Source organism: Leucoraja erinacea, chromosome 4, assembly GCF_028641065.1.
Source record: "Leucoraja erinacea ecotype New England chromosome 4, Leri_hhj_1, whole genome shotgun sequence".
NCBI classification, from domain to species: domain Eukaryota; kingdom Metazoa; phylum Chordata; class Chondrichthyes; order Rajiformes; family Rajidae; genus Leucoraja; species Leucoraja erinaceus.
The window spans coordinates 93623302-93648014 of record NC_073380.1 but is presented as its reverse complement, the minus strand read 5'-3'; the positions used below and the strand labels follow the sequence as shown (position 1 = coordinate 93648014).

At 41.8% G+C, this 24713-nt stretch overlaps 1 protein-coding gene across 1 annotated transcript in view; it reads left to right on the top strand.

The window, feature by feature from the left end:
- The window catches only part of LOC129696066 (transient receptor potential cation channel subfamily A member 1-like), a 135326-nt gene that overhangs the window by 52586 nt on the left and 58027 nt on the right, over positions 1-24713 (top strand). The window contains exons 6-10 of the mRNA XM_055633474.1: positions 1453-1614; positions 3628-3737; positions 9994-10087; positions 12764-12789; positions 13368-13459. Coding sequence (XP_055489449.1) covers positions 1453-1614; positions 3628-3737; positions 9994-10087; positions 12764-12789; positions 13368-13459 — 484 coding nt within the window. The remainder of the gene's footprint in view (positions 1-1452; positions 1615-3627; positions 3738-9993; positions 10088-12763; positions 12790-13367; positions 13460-24713) is intronic.

Sequence of the window (24713 nt, the reverse complement as noted above, 5' to 3'; positions counted from 1 at the left end):
ATCCTATTTACTCGGTCACGAGTGATGGCTGGTGCAGCCTTTTTCTCGGGCAGCTAGCTCTGCACGATTGTATGGGAAGTTTGTGAACAAAATATGTGAGTTACTTTTAAATGGAAGTAACAAAGGTTTGTGTTGCTTTCAGTTTGGGCTTAGAGAAGCGATTATGTGATAACACAATTGACACTGCTTGTGCTGCTTTGTCATTCTCTATAGTCCCATAAGTGGGACAATAAATGATTGGTTATTCACCCGCTGTTCACTAACTTTAAGCAAGGTGTCTTTTATATTACCTGTAGTGTGCAATGTATATCAGTAAATTTTTATGCAGATATTAATCTACTATATTCCTAATGGGAGCAGTATCTTTTAAGTTGATTATGCTTTTAGCAACTGATTTCAGCACAAAGAACACAGTCTTTACTCAATCTCTGGCTTGGTCTTTGGGTCATAACTGACATTAGGGTAGCTTGTTATGGGAATGATCTCATAGACAAAATGGGCATGATTGCGTACATTTGGAGCTGACAGCATACCCACCAGAACGGAGATTGGGGGTGTTATTAGGTATACAAGTACACTGAGCTTGCTAGTACCTATGAGATGAAGGATAGTTTCTTTATTGTTATTTAGTTGTCTCTCAAGAGATTGCTGATGGCTCATTAGCAGCCAATAGAATGGATATTTCCCTTTTATCACACAGCAAGAGGCTTACATAGTGCGTGTTAAGTTATAAAATTTGGTTGAATATGCCTGGATATTTGCAGATTGAGTTATTGTCTAACTCAAAGTCAATTGAGACTATGGTCCGGTTACGAGCAACGGCCATATATGCAAGTTAGCATCATGGTATTAATAACCCATGTTTGTTACCATTAATGGTTTATCTGTTTAAGTGTTTTACACACAGATTTGGGTTACTGCATGAAACCACAGAGCTTGGAAATCTTCACGTAGTCACTCATGTGACTTTGAAATAAAATAGAAAGATTAAACGAGAACTGTTTGAAGTTTGATCTTTATTTTATGAGAAGTTGAAGTGAGGGAATACGTGCCCTCCACTCCCAACCCTGATTCTCATAAAAGATCATCCGGTAACTCTAGTCTCGTTAATCATTCTATAGTTTAAGTTCTGCAGCTGGACTGTGGTTTCATACAGTTGCTCTGAAGATTGATGCGCATGCGGACTGGCGGGCTCTTCACACATTCCCTCACTTCAACCTCATAAAATAAAGACCAAACTTCAAACGGTAAGTTCTCGTTTAATCTTTCTATTTTCCACTATTGAAACCTAAAATTTAGGGTACTTACCATTTCTTTTCAGCTTCTAGCGTCTGTTAGGACATGGAAATTTGTCGACACTTACAGCTACTGTATAATAAACTTAGTAATTTTCCAGAGTTCCACTTTTTTTTTCCTGCTTATGTTTCTTGTTAACTTTTTTTTTGTTTGTAGCACTAATTGAAGCACGAACAACTGGACAACTGCAGACTCCATTCCATTTTGGAGCTAAGTATGATGCAGTAAATGCTCTTCAGTGCCTACATAAAAATGGTGCGGATATTCATGCAGTGGATTACAAAAAAAGAACTCCATTGTATCTTGCAGCACTATTTGGTAAATGTCAAGTAAAGTAAAGTAAAGTAAACTTTATTGTCAATTCAAATAATGCAACAAGTAGTTACACAGAGGATTGAAATTGCGTTTCCCCATACTCCAAATGTGCAAGTAATATTTATAACACAGACAGACTATATACCAATAAAAATAGGCAGGACATATACATTATATAAAATATTCACAGTGTGCCAGAGTGTAGTAAAATTTTGAGGTATGTTATTAAGGTGCAATAATAAAAGGTGCAATATAGAAAAGTAAAGTTGAATATCAGTGTACCACCATAGAATGTTCATGGTAAATAGATAAAATGCTTATTTTGGAGTGAAAATTAGTAGATGAAACACCTAGACTTTACAGCAACTGTCGGGAAAATCCGGCCAAATAGTCAGGATTAGGTTGCATTTATTAAAAAGAGAGGCTAAACTTTTAACACACTGGTGGCACTAGGGTTTGTCCCAGTGGCTTAGTCATTCTCAAACCTGCGTCGGGAACACAGCTAGCAGGAAGGCACCCCACTTTCCATTTCCCTCCAAAGAAGGGGATACTGTCACGAGACACAAATTAAAAGTGAAATTAACAAGAGAAATTAATGCCATCTTAAGTTGCAAATTCTCTCCTATTATTGACATTGCCATTCTCTCCTATTATTGATATTATTAACGGTACCCATTATTTATTGTAACCCATGTCAATGCCAAATGTAATCATTTGTGTACAAGGTGGGGGGGGGGGGGGGGGGGGGGGGGGGAGTTTTAATTATTAAACTCTTAGATTATTCTTCTGTACATCACTGATTGGAACCTGACTTTCTAGTTAAAGATTACATTTAACGACAGAATCATTTTAGGTAGATGAGTTGAGATCAAGAAATTAGAGGATAGGCAGTAGTGGTTATATCAAACATTATCCCGAGATATTCATTATGCTGATACAGGTCATTTTCAAGTCTATTTTCCGTGATGTTACATGAGGTTAATATGTTTTAAAATTGGTTTTTTTTTGTTAATTTCTCTTTGTTTAATAGTATTTAAAATTTTTATAATTTAGTTTGATATATTTTAACTAGTTTTAGTCCCATATAGAGAAATTGGAAAAAAAAAGCAATTGATAATAGTAGCTGTCAGTAAGCCTTCAGGATGATCTGAGCCGCAATTTGCACTGCTTAAGGCACAGTAACTGCTTGTGGGTCTCTACCTCACAATACTGCTGCAGCGCTGAGGCCTTGGGTGTTGCGAGAAATATGGCCACAAAGGTTAAGCGAAACCATAGGCATCGCTGGAAGACAAATGTGCGACATGGTTACAGTTCTATATGATATGGACCAATAGCGTTTGCACTGGTAGTCGGAGTGGGTGGAGTGGGAGCATATATAGGGACTGAGCAATTTGAGTTCCTGCTCTTTGCTTCCATAATTCACTGAAGGATAAATATTTGCACAAGGGTTTATTGGTCTTTTCTTCAAAATAATGTTCCGAGGGTGTAGGGCGGATACATTTTTTATAGAGTATAAAGGAATTTGGAACAAAGGCTGAAAAATGGTGCTTGACGATTTAATAAACAAAAACTCAATCAGAGAATAATATCCATGATTTGAATAGATTGCATCTACACACTGGAAGAATCCAGGGAAGAAAGAGCATTACTATATATTTAATAATTCATTATGAAAAGGTGTGTCATAACACTGGCAGACAACGAATACAATACATTTCAGAATGGGAACATGTCCTAACAATGATTGGCAAATCAGATTCACACTACATAAGAAATACAATGGAATACAAATTAAAAGAGAGAAAATAATCAGATTTGGAGAGGAAGGGTATAATAATGCAAAATCAGTATGGATTTCCAAATGGAAATCTTGGTTGAGGCCATTAGCCTCCTCTTGCGCCGACTTATGTTGTTATGTAATTCTATAATTACTTGATATGCTTAGTAGGATATGTTAAATAAATAAAGCTTCAAATCACAAATAACCTTTAATAATGGTGTAACTTTTGTTATTAGGTCGAATGGAAGCAGCAACATTTCTCTTGAAGCTTGGTTGTGATGCTGGTGCTTTGGATGCTTTTGATCAAAGTTGCTTGAATATAATGCTACTCAACATGCCTCAAGTGGTGAGATGTTCATTTAAATTAATTGGCCTTTCTGTTAAATATTAGAATTTTATGAAATCTGCTTAATTTTGACCTCTAACATTGATCCAGCGAGGTGGGTTATTTTGCAGATTTGTAAAAAGTCTGGTTCAGTGTTTTATTTTAGGATGCCATTTGTAAGCCTGATACAAGTGGCGTTTGTTTTTGAACAGCTTTCCACCCCAATCTCAAAACACACTATGAAATGAAGGAGTGAGAAAATTGTAGTTAATATCAGTGAATGAAAGTCATGTTTGTGCACTGGTGGTTAGTTATATTCAGATCGTTTACCCCTCTTCGGATCGTTTATCTTGTCGTGTTGAAGAGGCTTGCCTGTCCCTATGATTCCCGAGGCCGATGTCGTCGGAAGTATCAGGTTCCGGTAGGGCCACCCATGGCAGTAAGGTCGAGGATGAGGGTCCAGACTAAGAACGATCCAACCTACAAGACATCAACGGCGGACCAGGCGGACAAAGTTATCTTGAACTCAACAGCTGTGAAGGCGGATGAAGGCTCCAACAGATCTATCAGCTCCAATCGTCTTGGCTCCCTTGCCATTGGAATATGGTGATTGATTTGTGAAGGACCATGTGCTTCTTGGAGTGCAACATCAAGTACACATTAAACACATGCACAGGTGTCTTCGTTCTGTGAGCAGCATAAAACTTCTTGCCAGGATTGGATCCATTAGACACCTGAGAGTCCATAAAAACAACAGAACGTAAAAACAACAGAACGTAGACCATCATCCTCGACCTCAAAGGATAGCCACGACGATATGCATAATAACAATTGAATATCTTATTCATCATAAGGAGAGACATTATTCACTGATCCATGAACAAAAAAAATATCTCATGCACCTTTCTTCTTTATTCCCAGCATTTCCAACTAATTTTCACCTGGACAAAATGGAATATGGCACAGACTTCTATTCATTGTAGTTAATTTATAGGAATAGAGTTGTATGTAATAATTGACAAATGGTTGAAACTGTACAGGTACATTCACCATTGTGCATCTGAGAAGCATGTTCTGTAAAATTAGATCAGATTTTGACAATGGGCAAGGAAAGAATATGGTTTAAGGATGGCACTGACAAATGATTTCAGAACTAATAGAGTTTGAGTATCTACAAAACTGCTTTGAAAATGTGGTTGAAATTCTGGAGGAATTTGATGGTCGTTTTGATTAAAGCGTAAAGTTCTAGGGATTCTACAGTAGAGCTCAAATACTTTTCTGCCAACTAGAAATAATCTCAATGGTTGATGAAATACTGAAGGACTTGGTAATAAATTGAGGAATCATTTTGAGCTTTCTCAGTGCCATTACCATAATGGTGATTGTATATAACCATCATTTACCAGGTTGTGTGATATGTACTCTGGGAGCAGATTATTCCTACTTCAGTCAGAAGCATATTTTTGTTTGTTCAAATCCCCCAAAATGTCCGGAATAATAACTTACAGGAGCACGCAAACTTGCAGGGCTAGACTATCACTGCAAAAGTCTCAAATAGAGTCCTTTCGAGATCATGCTGATAGAAGTATGCATTTTAGTTTAGTTTAGTTGTACCTCTAGGTACAGCGGGTAAACAGACCCACCGACCAGCAACCCCCGCACATTAACGCTACCCTACACACACTAGTGACAATTTTACATTTACACATTTATACCAAGCTAATTAACCTACAAGTCTGTACATCTTTGGAGTGTGGGAGGAAATCGAAAATCTTGGAGAAAACCCATGCTGGTCACATGGAAAATGTACAAACTCTGTATAGACAAGCATCCATAGTCAGGATCGAACCCAGGTCTCTGGCGCTGTAAGGCATTTATATCATTGGGGATTTTGAAACCATTCCAGCAGTATATGTCTCAAATAGAGTCACTAGTAGTCTATGCTAATCGAGTCATGCATTTATATATTTGGGAATTTTAAAACCATTCAGGTAGTATATGTGTAGAATCTCAATTGCGACTAGTTATAGGTCATATTATACCACTTTTTGGTTAAAATTTGTTAAAGCAATTGTGCATGTAGAGGGCATTGACTGGTCATTCAGACTTGAAGCAATGCTGTATTTTTCAAATTACACGAATGGTATCAGTGTTCTTACAAAGAGTATTCCATGCAAAAATTAGATCCTGAGATTTCAAAGAACCAGTATTATTGAGCAACCAGGTTTTCATGGCACTGTTTGCGCTCCCGAGCCATTTAAAGAATCACTGACACTGAAAATTCAAACATCTGCACTCTATCATTGAGCTCTCAATATCAGAGGAACATAAGAAATAGGAGCAGTTCTACTAACTTCTCTGCCAACTCGAAATAATCTAAGAGATTGTATCATCTGTGCAATTTAGTTAGATCACGACTGATTTAATCCTGAGTTTAAGATATTCGTGTGCGAAGTGTGGGATGTGTTGGAATTCAGGGGAATGATGATCATAAGCAACTGTTGTAATTATTTTGACTTAGAATGACCAGAGAGAGAGCTCCCCAGTCTGAAGAAAGGTTTTGGCCCAAAACGTTGCCTATTTCCTTTGCTCCATAGATGCTGCTGCACCCGCTGAGTTTCTCCAGTACTTTTGTCTACCTCCCCTTTTCAAGCATTCCCTCCAACCCATGATTCACTTATTCCCAATATATGTATGTAAAATATATATGGAAATCAGGCTTAAAGATATCTATTTTAGTTTAGAGGTACATCGCGGAAACAGGCCCTTCGGCCCACCGTGTCAACGCCGACCAGCGATTCTCGCACATTAACACTATCCTAAACACGCAAGGCACAATTTACACATACCAAGCCAATTAACCTACAAACCTGTACGTCTTTGAAGTGTGGGAGGAAACCAAAGATCTCGGAGAAAAAACCCATGCGGTCACGGGGAGAACATACAAACTCTGTACAGCCAGACCTGTAGTCGGGATCAAACCCGGGATTCAGCGCTGCAAGCACTGTAAGGCAGCAACTCTACCGCTGCGCCATCGTGCCGCCGTCTGAAGTCTTAACAGCTTTCTGGTGTACAGAATTCCAAATTCTTTATCATCTCCTTCTTCAAAGACTTTCAATCTGTGTAAATTCTTCTAATAATTTAGAAATTAACAGAGACATGTGAGGTGTTGCATTTTGGGAAGCCTAACATGGGCATGACCTACACAGTGAATGGTAGGGCTCTGGGGATTGTTTTAGAGCAGAGGGATCTAGGAGTGCAGGTGGTCAAAAAGGCTTTTGGCACATTGGCCTTCATCAGTCAGAGTATTGAGTATAGAAGTTGGGAGGTCATGTTGTTTAAGATGTTGGTGATACCGTATTTAGTGTATTGTGTTTAGTTTTGTGCACCATGTTATAGGAAAGATGCCAAGCTGAAAAGATACAGAGAAGAGTTACGAGAATGTTGCTAGGACTGGAGGGTCGGAGGGAGAGGTTGAGTAGCTAGGGCTCTATTCCTTGGAGCGCAGGGGGATGAGGGGGTGATCTTATTGAGGTGTATAAAATAATGAGAGGAATAGATCGGGTAGATGCCCACAGTCTCTTGTCCAGAGTAGGTGAATTGAGGACCTGAGGACATAGGTTTATGGTGAAGGGAGAAAAGATTTGATAGGAATCTGAGGAGTAACTTTTTCACACAAAGGATGGTGGGTGTATGGAACAAGCTGCCAGAGCAGGTAGTTGAGGCTGGGACTATCCCAACGTTTAAGAAATAATTAGACAGGTACATGGATAGGACAGGTTTGGAGGTATATGGACCAAAAGCGGGACGTGTAGCTGGGATATGTTAGCCAGTGTGGGCAAGGTGGGCCGAAGGGCCTGTTTCCATGCTGTAGAGTGTGGAAACACTCTATGACTCTAATTGACTCAATTCATGTAATAGTGGGATGATAATGAGGTGACGACTGGATATAGTACATCCTTGCTTCAAAGGGAAATCAAGATATTCTTTTCAAATGACCACCTTTAATATTACAAAAGTCTCCTATATTATCAGCAGGTGTACTCATCTTATGAACAATTTAAATAAACAGCCATTTGGGAGCTAAGTCACGAAAATAAATGTAGATGGAAATCTAGGTCTCTCCCTCCCAAAATGATGTGATTCTGAGTCCATTCAAGACAGAAGCCAATGTTTTTTTGTTGGGTCCCTCTCACAAGAGAGATAGAAATACTAGACTGTGGGATGCATTGGGTCCCAGCTTTACACGGGAGGGCTGGTCCCCCAACACAATATTCCAGCACTCCACCAATTCCAATATTGGTGGCCAGTGGGGGGGATGGCTTTCTGGAGTGCTACTATGGGTGTTGTGGGCTGAAGGGACTGGTATCCAGAGGGCTAGTATGAACATTGTAGGCCAAATGGATTCTTGGGCTGGCAGCTCAGTCACTCAAGCCTGGTGTGCTGGCAGCTCACTCACTCACGGCTGGTGGGCTGGTAGTTGACTCCTGGATATTCCTTGATATTCCATTTCAAGCAGGGTGCAAGTCCACCAAATTCAAATGCAGTTTCCTACCATTTCAAGCAGGGTGCAAGGCTACTAAATTCAATAGCAGTATCCTACCATTTCAAGCAGGGTGCAAGGCCACCAAATTCAAGTGCAGTTTCATACCCTTTCAAGCAGGGTGCAAGTCCACCAAATGGGGAGAAGGCAGGAATGGGGTACTGATTGGGGATGATCAGCCATGCTCACATTGAATGGCGGTGCTGGCTCGAAGGGGCGAATGGCCTACTCCTGCACCTATTGTCTATTGTCTATTGTCAAATTCAAGTGCAGTTTCCTACCACTTCAAGCAGAGTGCAAGGCCACCAAATTCAAGTGCAGTTTCCTACCACTTCAAGCAGGGTGCAAGGCCACCAAATTCAAGTGCAGTTTCCTACCACTCCAAGCAGGGTGTAAAGCCACCAAATTCAAGTGCTGTTTCATAACACTTCAAGCAGTGTGCAAGGCCATCAAATTCAAATGCAGTTTCATACCATTTCAAGCAGGGAAAAACCACCATAAAACCACATAAAACACCACAAAACCGCATAAAACGACATAAAAACACATAAAAACCACATAAAACCACACACAGTTGAATAGACATTCAGTGTGTTCAGTTGATTCACAGCTCAGACAGAGTCGTAACCTCTCCCTCCCCCAACTGGCTGAGACTGAGCCACGTCCACACTTCCGGGTTTTATAGTCCCTCCCACATCCCACCGAAAGGGGCATGGCCTTCATGGCGGTGATTGACAGGAGAGAGCATCTCAACATTTTTAAAACACTAATAACTCTTATTTTTCATCGATGAGAAAAATCCTCGGCACCTGATGAGCGGAGGGGAACTCTGAGTAAGATGGCAAAAAATCACAGCCGTTTTTGGTAGCATTTTTTCTGAAATCAATATACAGCACAAACATGAAGTGGTCAAGATTAGACTTTTAATTATATAGATAGATTTCGAAACCAACCACATTTTCATTTTCAAACCGCATTTTCAAACCAACCACATTTTCATTTTCGAACTAACCACATTTTCAAACTCAAACCAACCACATTTTCAAACTCAAACCAATCGCATGTTCAAACTCAAACCAACCACATTTTCAAACCAACCACATTTTCATTTTCAAACCAATCACATTTTCATTTTCAAACCACATTAAGGGCACTCGCAGGTCAGTAAAACCACACTCACAGTTTAGTAGACATGTGTTCAGTGTTATTCACAGCTCAGACAGTCATGACCTCTCCCTCCCCCATCTTGTAGAGACTGAGGCATGTCCACACTTCCAGGATTTATAGTCCCTCCCCCTCCCACCAGAAGGGGCATGGCCTTCATGGTGTGATTGACAGGAGAGAGAATCTGACCATTTTTTAAACATTAATAAGTCTTTTATATTTTATCGATGTGAAACATCAATTGGCCCTGATGAGCGGAGAGGGACTCTGAGTAAGATGGCCAAAAATCCCAGCTGTAAGAGGTAGAGTTGTTTGTAAAATCAATATACAGTGCAAACAGGAAGTGGTCAAGTTTAGACTTTTAATTATATAGAGGTTAGGGAATGAAAAATAGAATAACACAAAGAATGGTGTGGTCCTCGTGCTTCTATGTTACATGCTAACATATGTGAACAATACAGTGGGGAATTGGAGTACTATCCAGACCAAACTATTATCGGCAGGAGATGGCCAATCTCCTTCAATTTTATATACTAATGTTTTCACTGAATATTTCCCTTCCCTTCACAGGCATATGATGCATTAAATCAGTTCCACCTACTTGATCATTCAAACAGAATAGAGTTCTTTTATCTGAAATACCTGGAGCCAGATATCTTTGAAGGTGCGATTATTGTTGCATGTGAATAGCATTGTTGTGCACAGGTTTAATCGAAGAGATTGTTTTATATCATTGTGCTGGATTTTTATTGCCTCAAAACCCTTTTCTTGCTGTCAGTTCAATTGACATCAACTTTCGGAGGGTTACTATTAGATAATTAGATCTTGTGCCTGAATTACATGGTGAAATTTCAATAATCTCCTTGTTTGTAGGTGTCTGGAAAATTGGAAATGCCCCCCAGTATCCACAATAACATCATGGGCTGCTGCAATGTTAGTTTACTTCCCATTACTGAGAATTGCTGCCTTCCCTCTAAATTTGCTTCAGCAGTATACCCCAGGAAATCATATGATATCGCAGCTGTGTATTCAAATGGACTAGGCCTCTTGTAAAGCTGGAAAATCAGCCACCCAAAAATTAAGGTCATAAGTGACAGGAGAAGAATGAGGCCATTCAGCCCAGCAAGTCTACTCCGCCATTCAATCATGGCCGATCTATCTCTCCCTCCGAACCTTGCCATCTCCCCATAACCCCTGACACCTGCACTAATCAAGAATGTATCTATCTCTGCCTTAAAAATATCCATTGACTTGGCCTCCACAGCCATGTGTGGCAAAGAATTCCACAGTTTCACCAAATTCACCAAAATTTAAATCCGTTCTATGTATGTTTTCTTAAGGAGAGATGTTTTGTATTTCCACATACCTCGACTCCATCCTATCACCCCTTGGTACAATCCCTCCCCATCTATGTCCAAGACACCTCACATGCTCTTTGTCTCCTCAATGACTTCCGTTTTCCAGGCCCCGCTCCCTCATCTTTACTATGGATGTCCAGTCACACTACACTTCCATCCCCCACCAGGAAGATCTTAAAGCCCCCCGCAGAACCAGCCAATTTCCGTCTACCAATAGTCTCCTCCGCCTAGCAGAGCTTGCCCTTACCCTCAACAACTTCTCCTTTAACTTCTCCCGTTTCCTCTAAATCCAAGGCAAAGCTATGGGCACTCGCATGGACCCTAGCTATGCCTGCCTCTATATAGGGTATGTTGAACAATCACTGTTCCAGGCGTACATTGGCCCTATCCCCGAACTCTACTTCTGCTACATTGACGACTGCATTGGTGCCACCTCTTGCACCCATGCAGAACTCACTGATGTCATCAACTTCACCACCAATTTCCATCCTGCACTCAAATTCACTTGTACCATCTACGACATTTCCCTACCGTTTTTGGATGTCACCGTCTCCATGACATGAGCCAGACAATTGACCGACATCTACTAAAAAACTTCTGACTCCCACAGCTATCTAGACTACACTTATTCCCACCCTGCTTCCTGCAAAGACTCTATCCCGTACTCCCAATTCCTCCAACTATGCTGCATCCGTGCCCAGGATGAGGTTTTCCATACCAGGGCATCGGAGAGGTCCACATTTTTTATGAAACGGGGATTCCCCTCTTCCATAATAGATGAGGCTCTCACTAAGGATTTGTCGCTATCCCGCAGCTCCGCTCGTACTCCCACTCCCCCCATTTGTAACAAGGACAGAGTCCCCCTTGTCCACACCTTCCACCCCATCAGCCATCGCATGCAGCATATAATCCTCCAACATTTTTGCCACCTCCAATGGGATCCCACTACTGGCTACATCTTCCCATATCCACCCCTTTCTGCTTTTCGCAGAGACCTTTCTCTCCGCAACTCCCTGGTCAACTCGTCCCTTCCCACCCAAACCACCCCCTCGCCGGGTACTTTCTCCTGCGACACTTGTCCCTTTATCTCCCCCCTCAACTCCATCCAACGACCCAAACATTCCTTCCAGGTGAGGCAGAGGTTCACTTGCACCACTTCCAACCTCATCTACTGTATCCTCTCTTCCAGGTGTCAACTTCTTTACATCGGTGAGACCAAGCGCAGGCTCAGCGATCGTTTTGCTGAACACCTCCGCTCAGTCCGTCTTAACCTACCTGATCTCCCGGTTGTTCAGCACATCAATTCCTCCTCCTATTCCCAATCGGACCTTTCTGTCCTGGTCCTCCTCCATTGTCAGAGTGAGGCCCAGCGCAAATTGGAGGAACACACCTCATATTTTGCTTGGGTAGCTTACACTCCAGCGGTATAAACATTGACTTCTCTAACTTCAAATAGCCCTTGCTTTCCCTCTCTATCCCCTCCCTTTTCCCAGCTCTCCCACCAGTTTTACTGTCTCCGACTGCATTCTATCGTTGTCCCGCCCACTCCCCTGACATCAGTCTGAAGAAGGGGCTTGAGCCCAAATGTCACCCATTCCTTCTTTCCAGAGATGCTGCGTGTCCCACTGATTTACTCCAGCATTTTATTTCTACTTTTGTATTGTATTCAGGTTTGGTTTCAAACTAATGCTGTTTGGATTTTAATTAAGGTACTTTGTTAAAGGGATTGATTTGGAAGGGTCTCGACCTGAAACGTCACCCATTCCTTCTCTCCAGATATGCTACCTGCCTGAGTTACTCCAACATTTTGTGTCCATCATCGAATGATTCACCTTTATATTTATTTACCAATCAGGGATGATTCATGTTCTTTTATATGTATTGCTTGAGAAAAAAAGCCAATATTGCTTATAGTGAGTCATGACGTATTACTTGTTGGAACAATAGGAATTTAAAGTTTGGTGCTGTGTTTTTATTTTCAGAGCAAGAGAAAGACAAAAAGCAGACAGTAAGTATCAAGTGAAGAAAAACATAGATAATTTGCACACATGTCAAATTTAGCAATAATTTGCTCGCAAACTGGAAATGCAACAAAACTCTACTCTGAACCATTCAGTCCCATTTATTATTCAGTTTGGCAATTTATTTGCACTGCTCTACCAAGATATTATTCAAAGTAATTAACGTGTTATTTTGAAGCAAAAGTCAATAGTGTTTTAGTTGTACAAATAGTCATACAAATAGTTATAAAACTTTCCATACAGATCTTAACTCATATACCCTCATATACATGTCATAATGAGCAACAGTAATTCTACAGTTCCGAATTTCATTATTTATGTGCTCTAATTAGCTTGGGACAACATAAGTTGAAAATTATTGATGTCATGGTTGACATTAGGATCTTAGAAAATCTGTACGATAAGAGTACATTTCATCACAGAAATTAGTGCAGAACCGTCACTTACAACTTGAGCATCAATAACCACGAGGTCATAAGCAGATAGTCAGTTAGATGTTGGAAAGGAGGAGGAAGAAGGGAACTTTACATGAACTGCTTTTAATACGTTTTTTGTTTCTTATTAGCTTAACCTGATAGTGCACTACCAAAGATATAACCTTTTAAAACATCCAGTTATTCAACACTTCATCAACTTGAAATGGAAGAAATATGGATTGTAAGTATTTTTATCTTTCACCGTCAATTAAGTGAGGATTAATGTTTTGCTCCATGTCTGCAATATTTATGCCCATTCAGTGATTTTCAGTCTTTTAAGTATGGAACTATTTTAGAAAGCTGGAGGCTCTTTCTTTACAGGGAGGGAATTAACTTTTAGAATAATGTACGTGCACACATACTTGATGCACACTTTCTACAGGCTTTCAGGAGGGAGATAGATGAATTCCTTGTGCTGGCTTCCACTAAAGGAAACTAAGTGTCCTCAAGTTATTCAGTTGGCCATTGTTTTATTTTTAAATATGCATTTTAAAACAACATTTGGGTTGTAATGGAGTTTTCCTATTCTTTTGGGCCAAAGATTTTGTATTTTCAATCGTATCACAGGCGACCTCCCACTTTACAGCCATTCAGGTAATAGAAATTTGCCCTGACAAAACTCACAAACCACAACCCAAAATTTTGAGGTTACTCTAATTCATGCGCTCTCATGAAATTAGTGAAAAACAGTAAATAAACAAACAATTTATCTATTTACAAGATGCATATACAAAGAGCTGTAGAAGCTAATTTACAAAAACGCCAAAGCTACAAAGGAATGAAAATATTTATCCTTATCCCTGAGAGCAGTAGTGTTTCCCAGACTGCGTCGTTTAAAAGGACACAAAGTGCTGGAGTAACTCAACGGATAAGGCAGCATCTCTGGAGAAATTGGATAGGCAACATAAGAATCTGCAGATGTCCCATTCTTTCCCTGCAGCTCTTATCTATGCCATTGACAAACTGGCACCATTCAGCAGCTTGTCCCAGTTCTGCAAAAGGCACATTTAACTTGACCAAAATGGCCTAGCAGCACACAAGTCTTTACTCAATTTTAATGTCATGGCTGCACCAATTTGGCCAGGATTAACATTCCTTCCTTTTATCATATATGATAAACCGTCATTTATGATAACCAAATAATCAGATAATCAAATGATACATATGTGTGACTATTCCATTCTCCATCTATTAACAACAACAAGATGATGATGTTTCTTCCCAGAATCTTATCAAGCTTCCCGAGTTTTCGTGGGCATAGCTTCACAATTTCCATCTGATGAGGTTTCAGCTCCCGAGTTTTTGTGGGCGCAAATTCCCTCCATCCATGTCGTTGATCCTTCTATCCCTTTCCATAGTCGAACCCATAACCTATAATTCCTGAAAAACGTGGGACAAAGCAAGTTACCATTCATGCAATAATGCTTTCCCATACATTACACTGTACTATTCCTATTCTGTCAGTCACAAGCCCTTTTCTATTTCACTATCACTATTCTGTTCTATAATATACTCTTAATTATCCTAGGATCAACACTAATCAGCCCTCTCCGTATTCACACAATGTTCTTCAATGTATATCTGATGATGGTTTCTCATATAAATTTCAGCTGGGTTCAGTCCAGATTTCCCAACAAGTGTGACTCTTATTTAAAGCAAACCATGGTGAATGTTTCAATTCAACCAAATTCAGTCTCAGCCTTCAATTTACAATTTTAAATTGCAGGGTCCTTCTCACCCTCTTCATTCCACAGCTTGTGGTCGATAACACAACTCCATCCAATTCCTGTGGAATTCCAGCTGTTCAAATTTAATCAATCAAGTTTCATATGTTGTCAATTTTATTATAAAGCCAATTAAGAATGCCGAATCTAGGGACAATTTCTTCACACCTTGATAATAGAAGCTGCTTTACTATCAAGGGTTAGACAAATTTAGATCCACCGGTCAAATACATTGACTTTGATATCAATACCCATTCCCTTATTCCTCCTTCTAACGTAATAGGACTTCTCCTCCAGTACCTCTTCCTCCGTATTTTCAATAGGTTCTCAGTCAATAGGGGTTCTTTCTTATAACTAGTTTCCTTTTACCACTGAGTAACTCTTTCTTAGGTGGTTAACTTTGGTTTCTCAAAGGGGAGTCTTGCTATTCACATTTCCTCTTTCTCACTCTTTCAATGCCAACTCTCATGCTCCCTGAATAACTCTTCCATTTTACCAGATCTTCCCAAGTTCCATCCTTCCCTGATGTTCTTTGAATAATCCTTCCCGTCTTTGGCTGCCTGTCTGGGAATGAGACAATAAAAATACCAAGTTTATTATCAAATTTTAAATACACCCAAGCCAGATCTCATAAGTCAGTTCCAAATCTCAAACTTTAATGTCTTTCCAATTCATCACCATACAATTTAGACATTGAAATCAAAATGTTGTCAATTTATTTCTAATGACTATAATTTAGACGCAAAGTAGGTGTCTTGCCCCTGAACCACAGAGGAGTACTTCATTTACAAATCTAAATTCAATTCTTCAAATCCGAACTTTTTTTTAGAAAATGTTGGATGTTCTTTTCTTTTCCCTTCACTGGTGTCAATATATGTAATGTTAAAGTTGGGCACTAGGGTAGGTACCTTCTTCCTCCTTGATGTTAGTTTTAAAGGAGTAGGAATACCATGGAACAGCCTTCTCTATTTGTTGGCCTTCCCCAGATGTATCCCCAGACAGGACAGTATAATTTCTTCTTTGTTGCTGTTCTTTGTCTCTGGGGAGCTACCTGGATGGAGATAATAACTACGCATCCTACCCGAGCTGTGCTTTCTGCCTGTTCTTAAGGGTCCACATACTCTTTACCTCACTCCCCAGATAGTGGCCTGTTGCAGGTGATACTGTCCTGGAGGCACAAACTTAATAACAAGTTATTGATCATATTTACAGTGGCTCAATGATTCCTATCCCTACTCCTGTACCTCCTGCACAATTAATTTCTTCTTCCCCTAGTGCCAGTTTAGTTCTCTTCAGTTCTTATTCTTTTTTACACCAGCTACTTTGTTTCTCTTTTCTCGTATTCCTTCCTTTTAGTGAGGTTTCTCAATAACTCTCATCCTGAGATTCGGAAGGGGCGGTGTTCTTTCTTGTTCTTATAATTTATTATTATTCTCCTTGAGCCGTATGAGGATACCCTCAGATTTCATCTTTTTACTTTGTCCACACTCTGGACTCAGATCAGGGCTATCGGAATGGATCTGGCTGCCAGAATGTCCCTGCCCCCTGATCCTCTGGCCAGTTCTCTTCTTCTATCTTCAGGGTCCCAAGTGTTACTATAACCTCTAGGGATCCACTGACTTCTTAGACCCTGTGGCTTTCTTCTTTGACCCCTTCCTCCTCTGTGTTCCATCATAGGGCAATATCTGCTCCAATGTCCCGTTTCTCCACAAACATAGCATTGGTCAAGTCTAACAGCTCTCCAACCAAATTGATGGAAAGTCGGCTCTCGAATTGGCATGTCCCAAAGGTAACCAGGAGGGATCCATGCTTTAATTTCTTCCTCCTCCTTCGATGTTACTATTCGTTTCTGGATTCTTAGTACTGGTCTCTGGAAGGATTTTGTAGATTGGCTATAGCATGTTAACCAATTAGAATGGTTAGTAGTTATAGCCCCGCCTAATTATAACATTCATAGTGTAAGATCCTACCCACGTCTACCAGTTAGAGTGGCAGTGTGAACGTGTGATGATCTGCTTAGTAGTTAATAACCTGTACAATAAAGATGCTTGTGTTTCAACCTGTGTGAGTTTTACATGGTGTCAGAAAATCGGGTCTACCCCGTGTCTGTTTGCCGTGATTTATTTAATTTACCAGTTTTTATTTGCGTGTTTTTTTGTGATTTGAGGACATGGCTAGCTCTTGTCGAAAGCCTAGCCCGCTTGTGTTTGATTCTGATATCGCCGGGCAATGGCGAATGTTTGAGAAGAACTACTCTCATTATATCCGCATCGTTCAACGACACGATCCCGATGATTTGAAGGCTTCACTACTGTTGAATTTAGCGGGTCCTGAGGATATGCTCCGTGCTGACTCGTTCGAATTTGCACCTGCTCAACTGAACCTTCTGAATTTTTGTAATCGGTAGGGCAGTACTCTGCATATCGCCAACTTGGACAATTTTACATTTTTATCAAGCCAAATAACCTACAAATCTGGATGGGAATGGCCAGGTATTGGTGCCAGTTGAATCTATTGACAACTCTATGGTGTTGCTGAGGAAGTTTAGAGATCTGTATGACCTGCTGTCTAACAGAATCCTTGAGGGAACAAGATTTTTTTGCTCGGTTGCAACAGGCTGACGAGCCTGTGGAACAATTCATCAGTGACCCGAGACACATCAGCTCTCGATGCAGATTTGGTGAGTTGACAAATGAGTTCGTTTGCGATAAATTTGTGGGAGGAATGAGCGACCGCAAGCTGCAAGCTGAACTGCTGCAGAATGCAGAACTGACTTTAGAGCAAGTAATTCATGCTTGTCTGATGGCTGAGACTGTGGCACCACTGGCTGATTTGATAGCGCAGATGCTAATCAACAATTGAATTTGGCTAATTACTCTGCAAATATTTCTCAATGCGTCCAGCAGAGCTCAGAACATGCCCAGCACGAGGTGCACAAACTAACTATTTCTACCCCAGAGGGTGCCAATTTTGTGTAGCCCATGGGAAAGTATGTCATAATTGCAAGAAACAAAACCACTTTGCCAATTGTTGTCGATCCAGTGGGAGTACAGCTTCAAGAACGAAGCTGCACCTGATTCAACAAGACCCGTCTGATTCTGATTCCCATGAATAGGACAAATCTTCCCATGGGAACGACTCTGATAACACAGTCACTGAGTCTACCGTACTTTCCCTAAACCTGCGCATCCCAAGCAAAGTGATTGATCCTGCTGTGACCATGATAATCAATAACAGACACCTGATCGCCAGTCGATACTGGCGCCCATGTGAACGTCATGTCACTCAAAGTGTTCAACAAGATAAGAACCTCATGAAAAAAGACTCCTCCACTCTACATGCTTATGGAGGATAAATTCTTCACCCGCTGGGTAAAGCTGATTTTAAATGTACTATCAATGAGCAGACCAAGGACTTACTATTTTACATCGTTCAGCCAAGTTCTGAAACCCTGCTAGGCATCGATGCGTGCCATGACCTGGGTTTGGTCTATTTCGGGCGTGCTGTCCACAAACTCTGTTTGACAGAGGAACCAACCAGACAGATGGTATCCAACTACAAAGATTTGTTTGACAACAAACTCGGCAAACTACCCACAATATACAAGATCATTGTTGACCATAAGGTCACCCCAATCGTGTGTTCCCCTCACCACGTCCCACATGGTATGCGTGAGCAAATACACGATGAACTGAAACGTCTGGTCTATATCGGAGTTCTTGCCGAAGTCAGCGAACCCTCCGACTGGGTCTCCACTATGGTTGTCACCACAAAGAAAGACAAGAAGGAGTTACGCATCTGCATCAATCCTAAAGATTTGAACATAGCAATCAAACGCCAACACTATCCGATGAGGACCACCGAAGACGTAGCAGCACAAATCGGTAACGCAACGGTGTTCTCAGTCTTGGATGCAAAAAACTCTTTCTGGCAAATCCCGTTAGACCACGCCTCATCGGTGTTAACAACCTTCGCCACCCCATTCGGACATTACCGCTTCCTAAGAATGCCCTTTGGCATCAACTCTGTCAGCGAAGTTTTCCAGCGTGCAATGGAGCAACTGTTTGCAGAATCTCCCTATGCCATCATTGTTGACGACATCCTAGTTTATGGCAGCGATGCCACCGAACACGATGCTAACCTATGTAAAGTACTGGACCGGGCCAGAGACATCAATTTAAAACTGAACCCTCTGAAATGCAATTTCAGGGTTCCCGATGTCACCTACGTAGGTCACGTGTTTACCAGCAATGACAGATAGAGAAAGAACTGCTCGCCGTAGTTTTTGCCTGCTCCAAATTTAAAGATTTTATTTTCGGCAAAACTTTCACGGTAGAGACTGATCACCATCCTGAGCAAGCCGATCCATGCAGCCGCAGCAAGGCTTCAACACATGATGATGCAGCTACAACGGTTTGATTTTCGCATTGTCTACAAAAAAGGTAAAGACATGCACATCGCAGCCACTCTATCTCGAGCACCACACGCCACCAGCGAACAACACCCATTCGAACAAGAAGAATTCTCCGTTCTGAAAGTTTCCTTCGTTCCAACTGATTGCCTGCCCCGCCTAGCCGAACGCACTGCGGCAGATAAAACCTCCCAGCTGCTACCTCAATCATTAAAGGCGGCTGGCCAAACAAGCAGTCCAACACTCCCGTTGAACTACGACCTTACTTTTTGGTCCATGACGAACTGGTGCTAGAGGACGGCGTGATAGTGAAGGGTCACAAGACTGTCATCCCCCCCGCTCTGCAAAACGAATACTATGAGGAGATCCATGGTGGCCACCCAGGCGTTGAAGCCACACTACGGCGCGCTAAAGAAATTATCTATTGACCTGGAATGACGAAGTACATTCGGGAGAAAAAAGAATCATGCGTGATCTGTAACAGACAGGCACCCCACCAGCAAAAACAACCGATGCTGTCCCAACATGCATCCTCTCTACCTTAGTCGTCCGTGGCTGCCGATATCTTCGACTGGCACGGGAAGCACTATCTCATGTTAGTGGACACGTACTCGAGTTTGGTTTGAAATTTGATTTTCTGCCAACCATCTCCTCGAAATAGTCGTCCAGAACCTCTGACAACACCTCTCCATACGTGGCATTCCAGCCCGCCTTCAGACTGACAACGGGACGCAATTCACCAGCAAAAAGTTCAGAGAATTTGCCGAAAGGTGGAACTTTCAACATGTTACCAGCACTCCAGAATACCCACAGTCCAATGGACTTGCCGAACGCGCTGTTCGAAGCGCTAAACAACTCATGGAACGCTCCTATCTGGCTAAATCTGACGTCTACCTGGACCTGTTGAACTTGAGAAATATTGCCACAGACAATGTTCTAGGCTCGCCAGCCAGTGACTGATGTCCCGCCGAACAAGACCTCCACTGGCAGTGACACAGGATCGCTTAAAGTTGAAAGTTTTCAGCCCTGCAGTAGTTCAAAAGCGCTTGCAATCCAACCGATACGCGCAGAAACGTGCCTACGACAAATCCAGCAAACCACGTAAGCCACTAATCCAAGACCAAGTGGTTCGTCTACAGACAGGCAAAGGACATACTAAACTGGGGTTCATCCATGGCCCCCGCAAAGGAACCACGTTCCTACCTTGTCGATGTCGGTGGTACCATCTACAAACGCACCCATCAATACCTCCTTCCAGTGAAGGAACGACGTCCGGCACTGCAGGGTCCTGACGCACCTCCACTGAACTTTAAAGCGATCGCTGTTCCAGCCGTTCCAGTACCTGCTGCTGCTTCTGCTCCCCATCACTCCCCGCGTCGGTCTGCTCCCCCTTCCCCTTTTGTAACTGGTTCACCGGTACCCCCGTGATGGTCTTCCCCTACGGTCTCGCCCCAGAGCCCCTCGAGCGCACCTAAACGTGCCCTCAACTTTTCGGAAGAAAAGGTTGATGAGGCAGCTCCTTACCGTACGAGGACCGGGCGGGTTAGCAAGCAGCCTGTTAGATATGGCGACTATGTTTAATCAATGTTTAACCGATTATGTTTAGCCAATATTATTAGATATGGTATTTTGCATTTAACAATTTATGTACTCATCATAATGATAACGCTCCATCTACTTTTCATTTATAGAAGAGATGTAGATTGGCTACAGCATGTTAGCCACTTAGAATGCTTAGTAATTATAGCTCCGCCTAATTATAACATTCATACTGTAAGATCCTACCCACTGTCTACCAGTTAGCATAGCAGTGTGAACGTGTGATGACCTGCTTAGTAGTTAATGACCTGTACAATAAAGAAGCTTGTGTTTCAACCTGTGTGAGTTTGGACTCTTTACTGATTTAGCTGCCGTTGAACCAGGTTGCACTGGAACGGGGATGTCTGTAGCCTGCGGATAATCTGCACCTACTGCGGGATCTAATTCTAAATGCGGAGTAATTGCCAATGGGGAATTCGCTCCATATCCATAACATCGGGGATTTGTTCTGATCTTATAATTTTAGTGATATCAGGATCAGCTATTTCATAGCCCTCTACAGTCTCACCCTTAGAGAAACTGCTCTTTCTGCTAACGGAATCTCTATACTTTAGGAACGATTCCTTTACTTCTCCACTTGGTTTCCCAATTAATTTTGGCACCCACTTCTGAGGAACCTTCCTTCTAGCTCCCTGATCCTCCACACTATCCACTACTGGTGAAGCAATCGTTGGAGCTAGAGAGTCCTCTCCCGATTTCCCTGATTTAAATTTAGGGGTTGGATTCGAAGATATCGCTGACTCCACTCGAGCGCCCTGTTTGCAAGCGGCGCAAAGTGTTTTAGAACAAAGAACATGAGAGTGCTGAGATGAATGCTGTGACTCTGTTCCAAAAAAGTCTGCCCACCCTTTTATGTATTGGTCTTCTCTCCCTTCGAGATCCACGCTAACCGTTGCACTCTTACTAAATTTGATGAGTTTAATTTTAGTCGGCACCTCCCCTTTAAGAGCCATCGTAGTCATTTCCCCTTTGAAAGTCAATGCTCTCTCCTGCTCCTGCTGCTGACTTCCAATATCTTTCTCTCCCTCTTCCGAAATACCTAGAGAAGGACCAGTTCTCTCTTCTTCCATTCTTATCCCTACTTTGATGTTGCCATTCTCAAAGCAGAAAGCAGAACGACTTCTTTAGTTACCTTCCTTTCAGTAAAGAACATCTTCCATAGTTCAATAAGCTTGTTCTCTTCTTCACTGTTCCCAAATCGCCTAATAATTGTCTCCATGTAGGTTATTCCTATTACTTTAACCCCCCCTCCCCCCCCCCAATCGGCCAAAGTTCGTTCCTCAAAATTTCCCTGACAATTTCCCTGACAATTTCCTTAATCTCTCTGCTTCCTGAGGCATTTTCTCACAAATTATTCTCAACGGACTTTCAGGAATTTATGATCGGTCCTTCTCTAGAATGTTTCCCATCCTCCTAGGCAATACATATAATACAGATAAGTCTCAAAGCACTCACACCTCCTCAATACTCGCTCCTTCCTTTCAGACTCCAAGGCCACTGAAATCGCACTCACACAATGACTAACGTCTAGCAGATTCACACCTTTCTCGCACAATTGTACATTCAACCTTTCCCAACCGCTAGTAAATCACTCTACTCAATCGCTTTATTCAAGAATATAAAGCAGGATAGAAGAATATAAAGCAGGAAAGTAAAAGCTTCTTTAGGTATGTGAAGTGGAAAAAATTAGTTAAGACCAAAGTTGGATTCTTGAAGACCGAAAAAGGTGAATTTATTATGGGGAACAAGGAAATGGCAGATGAGTTGAACAGGTACTTTGGATCCGTCTTCACTAAGGAGGACACAAACAATCTTCCTGATATAGGAGTGGCCAGAGGAACTGAAGGAAATCAATCCACATTAGGCAGGAAATGGTGTTGGATAGACTGATGGGACTGAAGGCTGATAAATTCCCAGGGCCTGATGGTCTGCATCCCAGGGTACTTAAGGAAGTGGCTCTAGAAATCGTGGATGCATTGGTGATAATTTTCCAATGTTCTACAGACTCAGGATAATGGAATTATAGACCAGTTAGCCTGACATTGGTGGTGGGGAAGATGCTGGAGTCAATTATAAAAGATGAGATAGCCGCACATTTCGGTAGCAGTAACAGGATCGGTCCGAGTCAGCATGGATTTACGAAGGGGAAATCATGCTTGACTTATCTTCTGGAATTTTTTGAAGATGTAACTAGGAAAATGGACAAGGGAGAGCCAGTGGATGTAGTGTACCTGGACTTTCAGAAAGCATTTGATAAGGTCCCACATAGGAGATTAATGGACAAAATTAGGGCTCATTGTATTGGGGGTAGAGTGCTGACATGGATAGAGAAGTGGTTGGCAGACAGGAAACAAAGAGTAGGGATTAACGGGTCCCTTTCAGAATGGCAGGCACTGACTAGTGGGGTACTGTGAGGCTCGGTGATGGGACCGCAGCTATTTACAATATACAATAATGATTTGGATGAAGGGATTCAAAGTAACATTAACAAATTTGCAGATGACACAAAGCTAGGTGGCAGTGTGAACTGTGATGAGGATGCTATGAGAATGCAGGGTAACTTGGACAGGTTGGGGGAGTGGGCAGATGAAGTTTAATGCAGATAAATGTGAGGTTATCCACTTTGGCAGCAAAAACAGGAAGGCAGATTATTATATAAATGGCGTCAAGTTGGGAAAATAAAGTACAACGGGATCTGGGGGTCCTTGTACATCAGTCCATGAAAGTAAGCATGCAGGTATAACAGGCAGTGAAGAAAGCGAATGGCATGTTGGCCTTTATAACAAGAGGAATCGAATATAGGAGAAAATAGGTCCTTCTGCAGTTGTACAGAGCCCTACTGAGACCACACCTGGAGTATTGTGTGTAGTTTTGGTCCCCTAATTTGAGGAAGGACATTCTTGCTATTGAGGGAGTGCGGCGTAGGTTTACAAGGTTAATTCCCGCGATGGCGGGACTGTCATATGCTGAGAGAATGGAGCAGCTGGGCTTGTACACTGGAGTTTAGAAGGATGAGAGGGTATCTCATTGAAATTTATAAGATTATAAGGGGCTTGGACACGCTAGAGGCAGGAAACATGTTCCCGATGTTGGGGGAGTCCAGAACCAGGGGCCAAAGTTTAAGAATAAGGAGTAAGCCATTTAGAACAGAGACGAGGAAACACTTTTTCTCACGGAGATTGGTGAGTCTGTGGAATTCTCTGCCTCAGAGGGCGGTGGAGACAGGTTCTCTGAATGCTTTCAAGAGAGAGCTAGATATGGCTCTTAAAAATAGTGGAGTCAGGGGATATGGGGAGAAGGCAGGAACGGGGTACTGATTGGGAATGATCAGCCATGATCACATTGAATGGCAGTGCTGGCTCGAAGGGCCAAATGGCCTACTCCTGCATCTATTGTCTATAGTCTATTGTCTAATTTTTCGACTTAATCACCCTTCAATCGCGCGCTCAACTTTCTTATCAGTTCAATCACAATCACCTTATTCAACTTTCAGCTTGGAAACAAAGAATCTCCAGTCTCCCAAACTAAAGCTCTTAATATTTAAATCTTAGCAGCATTCTGTCCCACTCAGAACACTATAAGTTCACAAAGGCAAATAAACCTGAACCATGCAAGTATAACTAGAATCAAACAAGAAACTATTCCCCCAATTACAAGTAGACCAAGACATGCCCCAATATAAACGGCATGCATCCACTTAT